General features: G+C 41.2%; 1 protein-coding gene across 1 annotated transcript in view; it reads left to right on the forward strand.

Annotated features, from left to right (window-relative positions):
• The window catches only part of GALNT12 (polypeptide N-acetylgalactosaminyltransferase 12), a 38,229-nt gene that overhangs the window by 20,121 nt on the left and 3,564 nt on the right, over positions 1-14,544 (forward strand). The window contains exons 5-9 of the mRNA XM_081014849.1: positions 1,885-2,002; positions 3,897-4,073; positions 6,305-6,436; positions 9,688-9,801; positions 13,195-13,350. Of these exons, the coding sequence (XP_080870975.1) occupies positions 1,885-2,002; positions 3,897-4,073; positions 6,305-6,436; positions 9,688-9,801; positions 13,195-13,350 (697 nt within the window). The remainder of the gene's footprint in view (positions 1-1,884; positions 2,003-3,896; positions 4,074-6,304; positions 6,437-9,687; positions 9,802-13,194; positions 13,351-14,544) is intronic.

Raw genomic sequence — 14,544 nt, forward strand, 5'->3', positions numbered from 1 at the left:
TAGAGTTTTTAGGGGTTTTTGAATGTTTTATGTAGTTTTTATGTAGTTTTATGTAGTTTTCAATTTCATTGTTCCGCAAGGGACAATGACAATAAAGATATCGTATCGTAGTGCCTTCTTTTTTGGGGTTTAGGCTGTACAGCAATCTTAACTCCGCTTACCTGGGAATAAACCATTTTAAATTCAACAGAACTTACTTCTGAATAGACATGGTTAGGATTGCACTTAAAGCCTTTTCTAGAAGCTAATGTGGTGTAGTGGTTAGAGGGCTGGACTGTGACCAAAGCCAGTCATGATGGTCACCATGGGCTAATAATTTTGTCTATATCTAATTTATTCATAGGATCATTCTGAACGTTTCTTAAATGTTAATTTCAAAATATATGTCCCACCTTTCTATATAATAAAAGGCAGCTTAAAAACAAAATAAAACAGTACACTGTGATAACAATAAATAACAATGGGGGATAAAATGGAGGGCATTCATACTAGATATGCTTTATCAATACAATCTGCCCTTTTCACTCTTGGATCTGTCACATTAGTTTAAATTATTGTTTTTCTGGTATCTTCACCCTTCTCTCTAAATGAGTTTTGGTGTCTTGTATTTGTAGTTTGATCATTAAACAAAAAACAAAAAAGCCCGCTAGCCATTTTGGGCACAGTGCTACCTATAAATCAGAGGGTGGCTGGGAAACCCCTTTCATTCCAAGGTCCACATTCCCTCAATAGTATGTGTGGCCAGAAATATACAATCCTCAATCCAGGCAAGCAAGAGGTATAATCACAGTTCAAAGATACATTCCATCCTAATAAAAAGCATCAGAGGAGGGTGCAGGGCCTGTGAGGGGCATGGCCTACATAGAGTCCTGAGGGCTGGATAGAGAGAATGAAGGACCACATTTGGTCCCTGGATCCAAGGGTCCCCCATCCCTCCTGTAAATTAGCTGTGAATGTGCTTGATTTACAGAGGAATCCTAACAGTGTCTACTGAAAAGTAGGTCCTACTCAATGCAGTAGGACTTTCTCCCAGGTAAATGGGGTTAAGGTTGCAGCCTTAATCTTTCTAGTTTGCTTGGAGGTCAGTTAGAATTTAAGTAATACCATTCAGTAAATGTATGTTAGTGTAATAACATTCTAATGTGCCATTAACTCTAATGTGCAGCTCAGTTTTCAGAACCTTGAAACCAAAAAAAGTATTTGCTGGAGAATGTAAATGTTCCATTGAATCTAATGTGCACCTTAATTTTTGCAACGTAAGTTGGCCAAAAAAGTTGAGCATTAGATTTGAGTAGATACAGTATATGTGTGTACCTTATTTCAAGATGTCTGCCTGCCTATCTATCATCTATCTATTATCTATCTATCATCTATCATCTATCATCTATCTATTATCTATCTATCTATATCTATCTATCTATCTATCTATCTATCTATCTATCTATCTATCTATCATCTATCTATCTATCTATCTATCTATCTATTATCTATTATCTATCTATCTATCTATCTATCTATCTATCATCTATCTATTATCTATCTATCATCTATCTATCATCTATCTATCTATCACAGCCTTTGAACCCTTATTCTTTTAAAGTATTAAATAATTTGGATTTATTAGCCTAGTTGTAATCGAGCAGCCTGTGAAAGCAGAATGTATTTTATCAACATTTCTTGAAACCAAAACTTGTCTTGTAAAATGTTAATATCTCCCTCCTTGTTTTCTTGGTAACGTATGAATAAGTTGCATTCTGGGCCATGGACATTTCTTGTAAAAGGTGTACCATTAATAATATGGCACTGATATGTTGAGCCACCTAATGATGCTTGTTACAGAAAAACAATGTGTTCCCTAATGTCAGAGTTACTTTCCTCTCATAGGTCTCCTACTATGGCTGGTGGGCTCTTTGCAGTCAGTAAGCATTATTTTAGCTACCTCGGCTCTTATGACACAGGAATGGAAGTCTGGGGAGGAGAAAACCTTGAATTTTCATTCCGGGTAAGTAACGTTATTGGAAGTAGCCCTGAAACATTCCCCTCCACGCAAATCTCATTAAGCTCCTTATGTCTCCTGCATGAATAACTGTCTTTTAAAGGAAATATGCAAGTAGTGTAGTGTAAGTTGTTAATCAAACCAGTCCTTGCCAGTGCTATTATGAATACAAAGTCTAGTTCATTCTCCTGAGCTGCTTCTGTTATCCAGAACTAGGTAGTTGTAATAACATTCATATTTTGTAGTCTAGTGCTCTGATGGATAACTAGCTGGTGATTCCGTAGTTTCAGGCAAGTCCTACCAAATGTTAATGGAAGTAAAATTGTACTTGCTATGCCCCATTTAAGGAAAATAAAGGTAAAGGGGACCCCTGACCATTAGGTCCAGTCATGGCCGACTCTGGGGTTGCGGCGCTCATCTCGCTTTATTGGCCGAGGGAGCCAGCGTACAGCTTCCGGGTCATGTGGCCAGCATGACTAAGCCGCTTCTGGCGAACCAGAGCAGCGCACGAAAACGCCGTTTACCTTCCCGCCAGAGTGATATCTATTTATCTACCTGCACTTTGACATGCTTTCGAACTGCTAAGTGGGCAGGAGCAGGGACCGAGCAAGGGGAGCTCACCCTGTCGCGGGGATTCGAACTGCCAACCTTCTGATCGGCAAGTCCTAGGCTCTGTGGTTTAACCCACAGCTCCACCCGCGTCCCTAAATATTTTCCTCCAAAGATGAACATATTCCCTACTTAAAATTAATGGGACATAAACATACAAGCTTTCTTTGGACTGGGTTGTTTGGGTTTTGTATGGATTGTAATGTCTAATCATATGTGTATGATCCATAACTGCAAACTCATTTCTTCTTGGTATCACCACATGTTATTATCAAGCTTGGTTATATGTAAATAGTGTAGGTTGCATGGCAGTTCCTGCCTCCACATCACTGTTTAGAGAATAGAGCAACATCTGAGAATATTAGATGTCATACTAAGTATGGAACTTGTAGATTAAACTTCCCAAAACACTCTGTACTGCATCTACCTATAAAGAAAACGTACGTACTGTAATGCTTCAGTCTAATACCGCTACTTAAATTGTATACTCTTTGATCTTAATATAGTATCTAATTGAACGGATCTAATGCACAAATGAGCCAATAATTATTTCATGCTGTGAAATGCCCAGGCATCTCTTCTATCCTCTTAGCTGAAGTGTCCTCCGTAGCCACCCGCTGACTCCGTGTATAAAATACATTCTTCAACTAATTACATCCTGTGTAAAGATACTCAGTGACTCTGCCCATTTGTCCTGTTCCTTAAAAGTTAAGGCCAGTGCATATCTGCTCAAAGTTCACAAGGAAGAAATCCAAATGTAGGAAATATCAATGTTGTATGCTTCCAGTAATAATTGTGCTAGACTGTTGACATAAGGTACTTGCAATATTTGATTGTGTTCACATGGCATGAGAGATCAAACTTTAGGCAGATTTTTAGGGGAGGAATCATAAATATTGGGTGGTATTCAACTAAGTTGAATAAAAAATAAAAAAATATTATTATGAAGTTCTACTCAGAGTAGACCCACTGAAATTAAGTTAGGTCCATTAATTACAATAGTTCTGCTTAGTTGAATACCACCCATAGAATAGATCTTGAAATATGCATGGAGTTAAACTAAGCTACAGAGACTGACACAAAACAGAGCTAGCCAGAACTGGTAATGGAAAGGGATTCAGGAGGAAGTGTGGCAGGAGTATTTGCTCAGCTTCTGAAGCATTACCTTGAGCTGCTGTGGTACAAATAGCTTCTTAAACAGCTGCTGCTTAAGCCAGTTCATAGGATAGGGCTGCAATGTTGCATGCATATAATACAGACTGTTTTGTTTGTTTTTCTTTATTTTATTTAGATCTGGCAGTGTGGAGGAAGTCTTGAGATCCATCCTTGTTCTCATGTGGGACATGTTTTCCCAAAGCAAGCTCCCTACTCAAGGGCAAAGGCTTTGGCTAACTCTGTCCGTGCTGCAGAAGTGTGGATGGATGCATATAAAGAGCTTTATTACCACAGAAATCCACATGCACGCAAGGTAAGCTTACTGTTCAGATCACTTTTCTGAGGAGCCCGTCACCTAAATTTTGACTCTAGAGGGAAAAGGGGAGAGGCAAGGCAGCAAAGGGTATTATTTATGCCAGGCACATAATTTGAATTGCCTTGGTGCATGTCTGTTTTTGTAACGCACTGAGAACAGAGAGCACTTTTTGCAGGGCTGTTAATCCATCTCACAAAAGTGACAAAATTCCTAAAGAATGGAAATGGTCTCCAATGAAGTAGATCTACTAGCACGAGGACTTACAGCTGTGCAAGGGAACTTTCCTTTCCTCCCCACACTCTGCCTCCCCAAATCTCTTCTGATGTTTTCCCCAACCCCCCTGGAGCAAATTTGGGGAAGGTGCAGAGGGAGAGGACAGAGAGGGAAAATTCCATTGCACAAGTGGAAACCCGTGCAGTAGTGGATCTACTTTGTTGGATACTGCCCCTTAGTGTTTTGCCAGTTTGAAAAAGAATAGGCTTCATAATCTTGATAATTATAGGTTAGCTATCCTGACTAGAATAACTGAACTGTTGATAAATACATAACTCTACATTAAAGGAAAGATTTTGATGGTAGAATTATAATTATTACAATTATAATTATTGCCAATCAATGTAGTTTCAGGATTAGTATTACCAAATACATTTATAATCTTGAGAAAATGTGATCAGTTGGATAACTATAAATAGTTGGTTCTAGTAATCTGATTTTAATATAGAAGAGTAAAACTTAAGAAGGATCACAGGAAAAAGGATTACTCTGGTACCCAATAGCTCCTGGTGGCATTACATGAAATCAAGAGGGTCCTTCTGCCGGGACATTTGAGGGTATCTAATTCAAAACTCCATAGGTTGGACCTCTGCTACCATCAGGTGGTCCTAACAGAAGGGAGAGGCAATTCTGCCAAAGCCGCCAGTATCCTCAAAAAAGCTGTTCCATATGGTTAGAGAACCCTCTGAAACAGTGTGGGAGGTAATACATGGAGCACTAGGAAGGGGGAATTGGCAAAAATAGCTTCCTTCCGTCCCCACCTTCTGCATCAGGAGCCTCCACTGGACTTCTGTCTCTTCTGCAAATGGAAGGGGAAACCTGCATCTAGTCCAGTAGGTTTATTAATGATTTTGAATAGTAATATTGCAGATGATCAAGGTTACAGCTGGTCCTAAAAATGTTGAGGTTAGGTTGGGATATGATTAAATAGATACCAAACAGTCTGGCTCAGTTAATGGGCTGGATACAGTCAAATACCACACATTTTTAATGAAGGTAAGAACACAAACTCCCTGATCTAGAAATCTGTAATATGTACTGGTACTGCAGATAAAGGGGGATTATGGTGTTTGTACTGAGTTACCTTTGTGAGACTTCACACAGATTTTGTCTGGGTTTGGGTCCTTCACTATAAGCTATGATGCTTGACTATAGGGAATTTTGCTGGTAACTAACCCTCTTTCAATTGTGGTCATACCATCGGAGCCAACCCCTAGGGGCTGAGGTCCCTTTGACACCCCCCCTAAATATTTGAGGGGACCAGCCCCTCCCCAAGTTGAGGTGCATTGCCATTCAAATAGTGTGTGGGGGCCATGTCATGTGATTGATTATGTAAGGCAGGGCTTACCTCCCCCCAATATTTAATTCAAGCTGGTATCCCTGGGTCATACTAAATATGGTCTTTGCTCTATCAGGATAGTATTAGGAAATAGTGTTTGAAGGTCAGTGACTTGCTGTGAACATGTGCATCAGTTTTATTGCAGTAACAAAACTAAAGTTTGGATGTGAAATCAGAACATCCAAGTAGAAAAAGCATATAGAATATTAACTTAATGATGTTTGTATGTTGATGTCCTATTTTGACCACACTTTAAAAGGCTGGAGGAGGAGGAGATTTATATACTTAGCATTACATTTTATCTGTTTCTACTTTCAGGCCTGCACAAATTGTGACTAGCCAAGGAAAAAAACCATGGTGTACCAGCCATGTTTTGTGGCCTGCCAGAATCTAATACCTTCCCCTATCCCAACCCCATTTTTGCCATTTCAACCCAGTAGCAGAATGTTATGCCTATATGACTGGTGGGCTGAATTCAGCTTGGTAGGTCACAGGTTGTACAAACCTGACAAATATTCCATGCAAATGGACTCCCATTTCCCTCCTGACATTTCAAAGTTTATGCTGTAGCTTTCCTTATGTTGAAATTTTAATTTACTTTCGGTTTTCTTTTTAGGAGCCTTATGGAGATGTGACAGAAAGAAGATTTCTTCGAGAGAAGTTGAAATGCAAGGATTTCAAGTGGTACCTGGATAATATTTACCCAGAACTCCATGTGCCAGAGGACAGGCCTGGCTTTTTTGGGATGGTAAGTAAAATGTTTTTTTAAGAGGGGTTTTTCGTAAGACTGACTTCTCTCCTTCAGGATAGTTTGGCAAGGCAGAAATCAGCAGAAAGTGTAATAAGTTCAAATCTCACCCTAGCCATGAATTCACTAGGTAGCTTTAGGTAATCCACTGTCTCTCAGCACTCGACACTGTGGGGATAATAATTTGTACCTTGTACAGAGCTATTGTAAGAAGTATTGAGAATGTGCAAAAACCACCTTCTTGACTAAAGGACCTACTATTGGTCTCGTCTGCTCAGCCCGCCAGAATCTATATTCACATGCTGGGAAAGTCCCAAACTGACCCGAGGGTTTGAAACACATCAGCTACCCTCATCTGGTTTAGCAAAATGAATGTTAATAGGGACAAATGTAGGGTTCTGTACGTAGGCAGGAGAATCAGATGCACAAATATAGGATGGGGGACACCTGGCTTGGCAGCAGTACATGTGGAAAGGATCTAGGTGTCTTAGCAGACCACGTACTTAACATGAGTCAACAGTGTGATATAGCAGCAAAAATAGCTAATGCAGTTCTAGGCTGCACCAACAAAAGTAGAGTGTCTAGATCAAGGAAGGTCATAGTACCACTCTGTTCTACCTTGGTCAGACGCCACTGGTAGCCCATCTAGGAGAAGGTAACTCTGATCCTAAACCTCTGCTGCCTTGCAGGATATATTCAGGAGCAGAAAAGGCTAAGGAGTAAACCTTACACAAATTGGGAGTGGAGTCCCTAAGGTGGTTGGAGAGCACCTTATATGCCTCCTCCTGGCAGCTCCTGCAGCCAAGCTGGTGCCAAACATGTTGCTCTGCTTTCCTTTGCACCGCACCAGTGAGGCTGAGAGGAGGGGTCTTGTCATCTGGGCAGCCCAGGACCTCCATACACACTGCCCACTGCCCAGTCTTTCGCCCCAGGAAGGTCATTTTGGTGCTGCTAATGCAGCAGTTTGACATCACCCCCGGAGGTGCACTCCATTGTCTCTCAAGTCAGACAGATGCCAACAACAACTGAGAATTTGAAAAACTTTGAAACGTTATAGACGTGCTTATTATTTTAAAATTGAATGATTCTTGAATTTATATACAGTGGTACTTTGGTTCTCAAACTTAATCAGTTCCGGAAGTTCGTTCCAAAACCAAAGCATTCCAAAACCAAGGCATGCTTTCCCATAGAAAGTAATGCAAAATGAATTAATCTGTTCCAGACTTTTAAAAACAACCCCTAAAACAGCAGTTTAACATGAATTTTACTATCTGAGACCATTGATCCATAAAATGAAAGCAATAATCAATGTACTGTACTATAAAATAAATAAGACAGTATTGTAGATGATAAATAAATAAAAAATTCCTTACCTGCACTGATGATAGTCATTGTTTGGATGGGGGGGCGGCTTTTATCCATTTCTGCAGTCACACAGTCAATCAGTATCTGAACTGGGTTCCACACAGTCACAAAAACAAATTAACCGAAAAAGCCTCAAAAACAAAAACACAAAATAAATAGCAAAAACAAAAGCACCAAACTTAATTGGTTCCAGAAGTCTGTTTGACTTCTGAAATGTTTGAAAACCAAGGTGCAGCTTCTGATTGGTGCAGGTGCCCCGGAAACAATAGCCGACAGTCGTATCGGATGATCGGCTTCCAAAAAACGTTTGAAAACCGGAACACTTACTTCTGGGGTTTTGGCGTTTAAGAACCAAGGTGTTTGAGAAACAAGGTACCACTGTATAACTAGGTTCTTCTGGAGCTCATCAAGGGTCCAAAATCGTATTTGCAGCAGTAACGAGCTAGATGCTTCCCACTAATTAGATCCCATGATAAGGATGGTATAATGCAGGGGTCAGCAAACTTTTTCAGCAGTTGGGAGGCCAGAGTATATTTTTTGGGGGGGGGGGGAATTAACAAATTGCTATGCCCCACAAATAACCGAGAGATGCATTTTAAATAAAACGACACATTCTACTCATGTAAAAACATGCTGATTCCCAGACTGTCCACGGGCTGGATTGAGAAGGCGATTGGGCCGCATCCGGCCCCCGGGCCTTAGTTTGCCTACCCATGGTATAATGCCACTATAAAGGAGCCATGCTTTTTTTCTGGGAATACCCCTTCACATGTGTGCCACTACCACAATATGTTAACATTCACCATATGTCATGTGTAAGTGTATTATGTAATATATCAGATAACTGGCTAACAAACGTTCCTCCAGTGGCTTCCTTTCTGCTGTCTACCAAGAGGATACCTCTCCAGTATTGTCTGGGCTGTCTTCCCCGTAGCTGAAAACATCTTGCCCAGTCATGCTTGCTTTATGTTATATTTCCTCCCCTCTACTGGTTTTATTAGTTCTTGGCAGATCCTTTCTTTATGAAATCCCTTTTCTTTTTTTTGTGATACTGCTGTGAATTTCCTTGAAGGGAAAATTATTCTTCTTTTTATGTAGCTCTTGGGTCTGACATTTTGAGTTCAATGCAAATAAAGAAAGAATCAGTTCATCCCATGCTTGTTTTCACTGTGGAGAACTATGTTTACGACACATACAGCTTCCCAGCAAATTAGTACACAGAAGACCTGAAAGTTCTTCCAATGAGGATTCAGTCACATTATATTCGACCTGGCCTAAAGAAATTTGGAGCTAGGGTCAATAGTAATTCATATTGAAATTCTTATTATTATTATTCATGACACTTCTCAACAGTAAATTCTCATTTGCTACCTCATTCTACGTAAAAAAGTGAATATAAAGTTAGATTATAAAAATAGTCCATATACCAACTGAGTGAATTTTGACCATTGGTCTTCATCACCAGCTTGTATTTGACATTTCAAGACCAATTATAGAATGTGGGAGTCCTCCCTGGCACAAAGAACAGTCAGCATGTTTTTAAAAGCTCCAGGGCATATATTTTCAGGCAGTTACCAACACAATCTGGAGAAGAAACCCCCCCAAAAATATAATTGTATTCTATGTGTGGTACCTGACTAAGTCATATTCACAGTAGAGCCCCTGAAATCAGTAGGTTTATGTTACTAGTCAGGACTAACTTAAGATCATTGGTTCCTACTATTTAATTGTTATGGTTTCTCATAAAAAAAATTAAAATCTTATTGCTGCATCTGAAGTGATACTGAATTATAAGCTGCTAAATTAATAATTTTTAAAGTGCAATGACTGATGGGATGTTTGGATTGTGGGCTGGTATCTCTTAACTGCCTTTTGCTGCCTTTCAGCTGAAGAACAGAGGGATGGCAAATTATTGTTTTGATTATAATCCTCTTGATGACCATGATATAACAGGACGTGTAGTCATATTATATCCTTGTCATGGCATGGGACAAAATCAGGTAAGATTTTCCCTTTACTTCCATTAGAGGGTCGAAATGTAGTTGCCCTTTCTTTGTGCGTTTTTTTTATATTAAAATATTTACAACCCACTCTATCCTGCTTGATCTCAGGCAGGACATCTACTTTGTATATTGAAGTGTTGTATTAATGAATTAACGCACACAAAACAATAAACAATGAACACTAATCTTAAAGCACAAAGCAAATTGTAGTAAAGGTAAAGGGACCCCTGACCATTAGGTCCAGTCGTGGCCAACTCTGGGGTTGCGGCACTCATCTCGCTTTATTGGCCAAGGGAGCCGGCGTACAGCTTCCGGGTCATGTGGCCAGCATGACTAAGCCGCTTCCGGCGAACCAGAGCAGAGCACGGAAACGCCGTTTACCTTCCCGCTGGAGCGGAACCTATTTATCTACTTGAACTTTGACGTGCTTTCGAACTGCTAGGTTGGCAGGAGCAGGGACTGAGCAACGGGAGCTCACCCCATCGTGGGGATTTGAACCGCCGACCTTCTGATCGGCAAATTGTAGTACCAGGCAGCAAATTTTGACAGTGCACAAATACCTGAGTAAATAATCAGTTTTTAACCTGGCACCAAAACAAAGCCAAAGTTGTTCCAGGTAGACCTCAGAAAGGAGGCCATTCCATAACCAGGGCATCAGGCCTCTTTTCTACATCTCAACATAATGGGCATCTCCTAAAAATGGTATCTTAATGAGCCAATCTCAGTGTTCAGGCAGTTTGCTTGTTTGTTTATAAATTCAACCATATAACACCATAGTGGAGAGAGATGCTGCTTCAAATACCCTAAGTTCCCATTTCTTTAGAGAGCCAGTGTGGTGTAGTGGTTAAGAGCGGTAGTCTCGTAATCTGGGGAACTGGGTTCGCGTCTCCGCTCCTCCACATGCAGCTGCTGGGTGACCTTGGGCTAGTCACACTTCTTTGAAGTCTCTCAGCCTCACTCACCTCACAGAGTGTTTGTTGTGGGGGAGGAAGGGAAAGGAGAATGTTAGCCGCTTTGAGACTCCCTAAAGGGAGTGAAAGGCGGGATATCAAATCCAAACTCTTCTCTTCTTCTTCTTCTTTAGGGTTTTATTGACTCTAAATTTATGAAATAGGCCCAGAAGTGTATTTGGAATCAGTGCTATGCATCTTAACTCTGGCTTCAATATGTAGTTCCACTTAGCAGCCTAGCTGCCACATTTTACACTAACTGAAACTTCAACGTCTTCATCAGAAACAGCCCCATATAGAGTGCATTACAGTCACTGAACTGGGGACTACTAGAGCATGAATTACTGTGGAGATGCTATCCCTGATCAAGGACGACTGTAGCTGGTAGATCAAACTGAAGTTGGCCAAACAGACTCCAAGCCATACACCTGCTCCTTTGGGGCAGGGTGTCTTGTGTGTCAAAACGCTTCCATGTTGTTTGCCTAATTCCCATACACAAAAACCATCAACCCACAAGGCCTCTGTCTTGTTGGGATTCAGTCTGTTTATTAGTTCATATGCAGACACCCATCCAGCACTCCACAACTTCCCCTAACTTGGTAGATATGGATTGGGTGCTAATGGCACCCAACTCCAAACTTCACCCAGCGGCTTCATACAGATATTATATGAAGCATGTTCCCAGCAGCAAGGGGTGTGGGGGGGCAAAGCAGCTGTAGTTTTAGCACTATGCACCAGAAAGCTGTGTACACCAGGCATAGGCAAACTCGGCCCGCCAGATTTTTTGGGACTTCAACTCCCATGATCCCTAGCTAACAGGACCAGTGGTCAGGGATGATGGGAATAGTAGTCCCAAAACATCTGGAGGGCTGAGTTTGCCTGTGCCTGGTGTACACCTTTAAACCATGGTTAAGCCTGACTGTGGGTTTAAAGTGACATGCAAATTGGTAAAATAAGTTCTTTCAAAGTCTAAAGTTGTTTCGAAGTGCTAAATTGGATCATTCTCTAGGGTGATGCAGATTACTCAAATTTGCATACAACTTTTTCCACTACAATTTTTCCCTCTGCAAAACCCACTTCACTGATTGCAACCGCGGGAGGCTTTGTTTTTATGGTCTAAGATCTAAATTCTGGTGGCATTCATCTCCTGGGCTGGATCCTGACATAGCCAGAGTGAGTATTGGTGTGCACTTCGCCTTTCCCAGCTGGCTGCATGTCTCTTCACTGCTGTTGCAGAGCCTGCAGCAGGCTTTGTTTGAAGCTCTTAGCCCCACAGCTTCTTCTGCTGTAACAGCTGCTCTCACATTTGAGGTCCTCCAACTCACTCAGGGCTAAATGGAGGAGGAAGGTTTTTGCCTTTTCAGCTGCTTTCTCTCTGCTCAGTACTCTGTGGATCAAACGAACAAACCTTTATTAACGCTGTAAACCTCCTGTCCTGCCCCCAATTCCCACAACCCCTTCTTTCCCTCCTCTTTCTTCTCATGGTCCTAGCTGATTATGAAATACCCTCCCCAGAGATTCTTGTTTGGCACCTACCATCCTATCTTTTAGGTGCAGAATTAAAATTATTCTATTCCCCTGGGCTTTTGGTAAGTAAAAGCACAATCCTTTTGTCGTTTGTTGTGTGCCAATTTTCCTGCTGCTAGTTTCTGTTACTGATTTGTTTGTGTTTTAAACTTGTGTGAATTTTATATTTTGTCTTGGATTGTAAGCCACCTTGAAGACCTGGTAGAAAAGCAGGGTATAGTATTTTTTAAAAATATAAAATGCTGCATCCCTATATACCCTACTGCCAGGGATGAAGCTGTATTGAACACAGTGGGACTTCTTAGCAAACATGCATAGGTTTCCTCTGTAAGCTGCCAAAATACCACTAACCACTTGCCCCTGACTAGTCCTTCATTAATCCTCTTTCTACCCATTTCCCTGTCATTTTCTTGGATAGTTTTATATGTGTTCCTTTATATTCATTACCACTAACTACTGTTACTAAATAATAATAATAATAATAATAATAATAATAATAATAATAATAAATTTATTATTTATACCCCGCCCATCTGGCTGGGCTTCCCCAGCCACTCTGGGCGGCTTCCAAAAAAAATATTAAAATACTCTAATACATCAAACATTAAAAGCTTCCCTAAACAGGGCTGCCTTCAGATGTCTTCTAAAAGTCTGGTAGTTGTTGTTCTCTTTGACGTATTGGCAGTAGTTAGTGCCTGATGAACGAATTACCAAAAACAATCTATGTCGGGGCTGCAATTCGGAAAGGTTACAGTTGTCACTACTGGATATGTTAATTTAGTTCCTGGTCTGGAGGACCCACCCAAAAGATACGACTTTTTTGCATTTAAGCTCTAGAAGGCTGTCTGTCTGAATGTCACACATACATACCTAAAGTTTTAGTCGAGATTTTATTTCTGTTTGGGGTTTACAGTTTTTTGAATACACCTCCCACAATGAAATACGTTACAACACACGGCAACCTGAAGTCTGCGCAGCGGTTGATCCGGGATCTGATTATTTGAAAATGTATTTGTGCCAAGAAGGTATCCAGAACATTCCTGAAAATCAGAAAATTTTCTTTAGAGAGGTAAGGATACAGCACAGTCTTTTTGCTTGCATTGTACAGCCAGCAGCCATTAGCAATGAGTTAATGGGTTAGGGCTCAGTCCCCGAAAGAAGCTTCAAACAGAATTGCTCTCTAGAATAGTGGGGTGGCAGTTCATTGCTTGCTTCCCTTCACTCACTGAAACTACTTCAAATGTATTCATGCTTAAGAAGAAGGTTGGTTTTAATACAATGTGAGGGTCAGGGGTCTGAAAGCTGTTGCCCATCTGTGTCGTCCCCCCCATCTGCACCTGAAAGATCAGGAAATATATTTACAACAGAGCGTTGAGTGGATTTCCTGGATAAGCTTCCACTGTAGATTGCAGCACCACTTGATAGGCGCAACCCCAGTTGATAGGTAAAGGTAAAGGGACCCCTGACCATTAGGTCCAGTCGTGGCTGACACTGGGGTTGCGGTGCTCATCTCGCTTTATTGGCCGAGGGAGCCAGCGTACAGCTTCTGGGTCATGTGGCCAGCATGACTAAGCCGCTTCTGGCAAACCAGAGCAGCACACGGAAATGCCGTTTACCTTCCCGCCGGAGCAGTACCTATTTATCTACTTGCACTTTGACGTGCTTTCGAACTGCTAGGTTGGCAGGAGCAGGGACCGAGCAACAGGAGCTCGCCCCGTCACAGAGTTTTGAACCGCTGACCTTCTGATTGGCAAGTCCTAGGCTCTGTGGTTTAACCCACAGCACTACCCGCGTCCCTTAACCCCAGTTGATACTGGACTGCAAAGAATGATAATATGCCTTCCTCTTTTAAGGCAGATATGCTATCTGAAACCGCTGTATACGGTTGGTGATTTGCAGATCCAGGCCATTGCAGCCCTTCACCAAAGTATTTTTGATTGACTAAGGAAAAGGAGGACGTACCCTCAAATTTTAAACTTCATATCAGATTAAAATCCTTTTTTGATTTCACTTTCTTCAGCAGGTATATGTTTAAATTGTTGCTCCCTTACTACATAGACTGCTTCAGCTACATTGTGATAATTACTACCAACAACTTTGTCAGAACTTCCCGCGAATTGTTGAGTTGAAAGGGACCCTGAGGGTCATTTAGTCCAACTTCCTGCAATGCAAGAATCTCAACTAGATCATAGAATCTTAGAGCTGGAAGGGAGCCAGGGGTCATCTAGTCCAACCCCCTGCAAAGCAGGAATCTCAGCTAAAA

This window comes from Podarcis pityusensis, assembly GCF_964106645.2.
Source record: "Podarcis pityusensis genome assembly, chromosome: 7".
NCBI lineage: Eukaryota > Metazoa > Chordata > Lepidosauria > Squamata > Lacertidae > Podarcis > Podarcis pityusensis.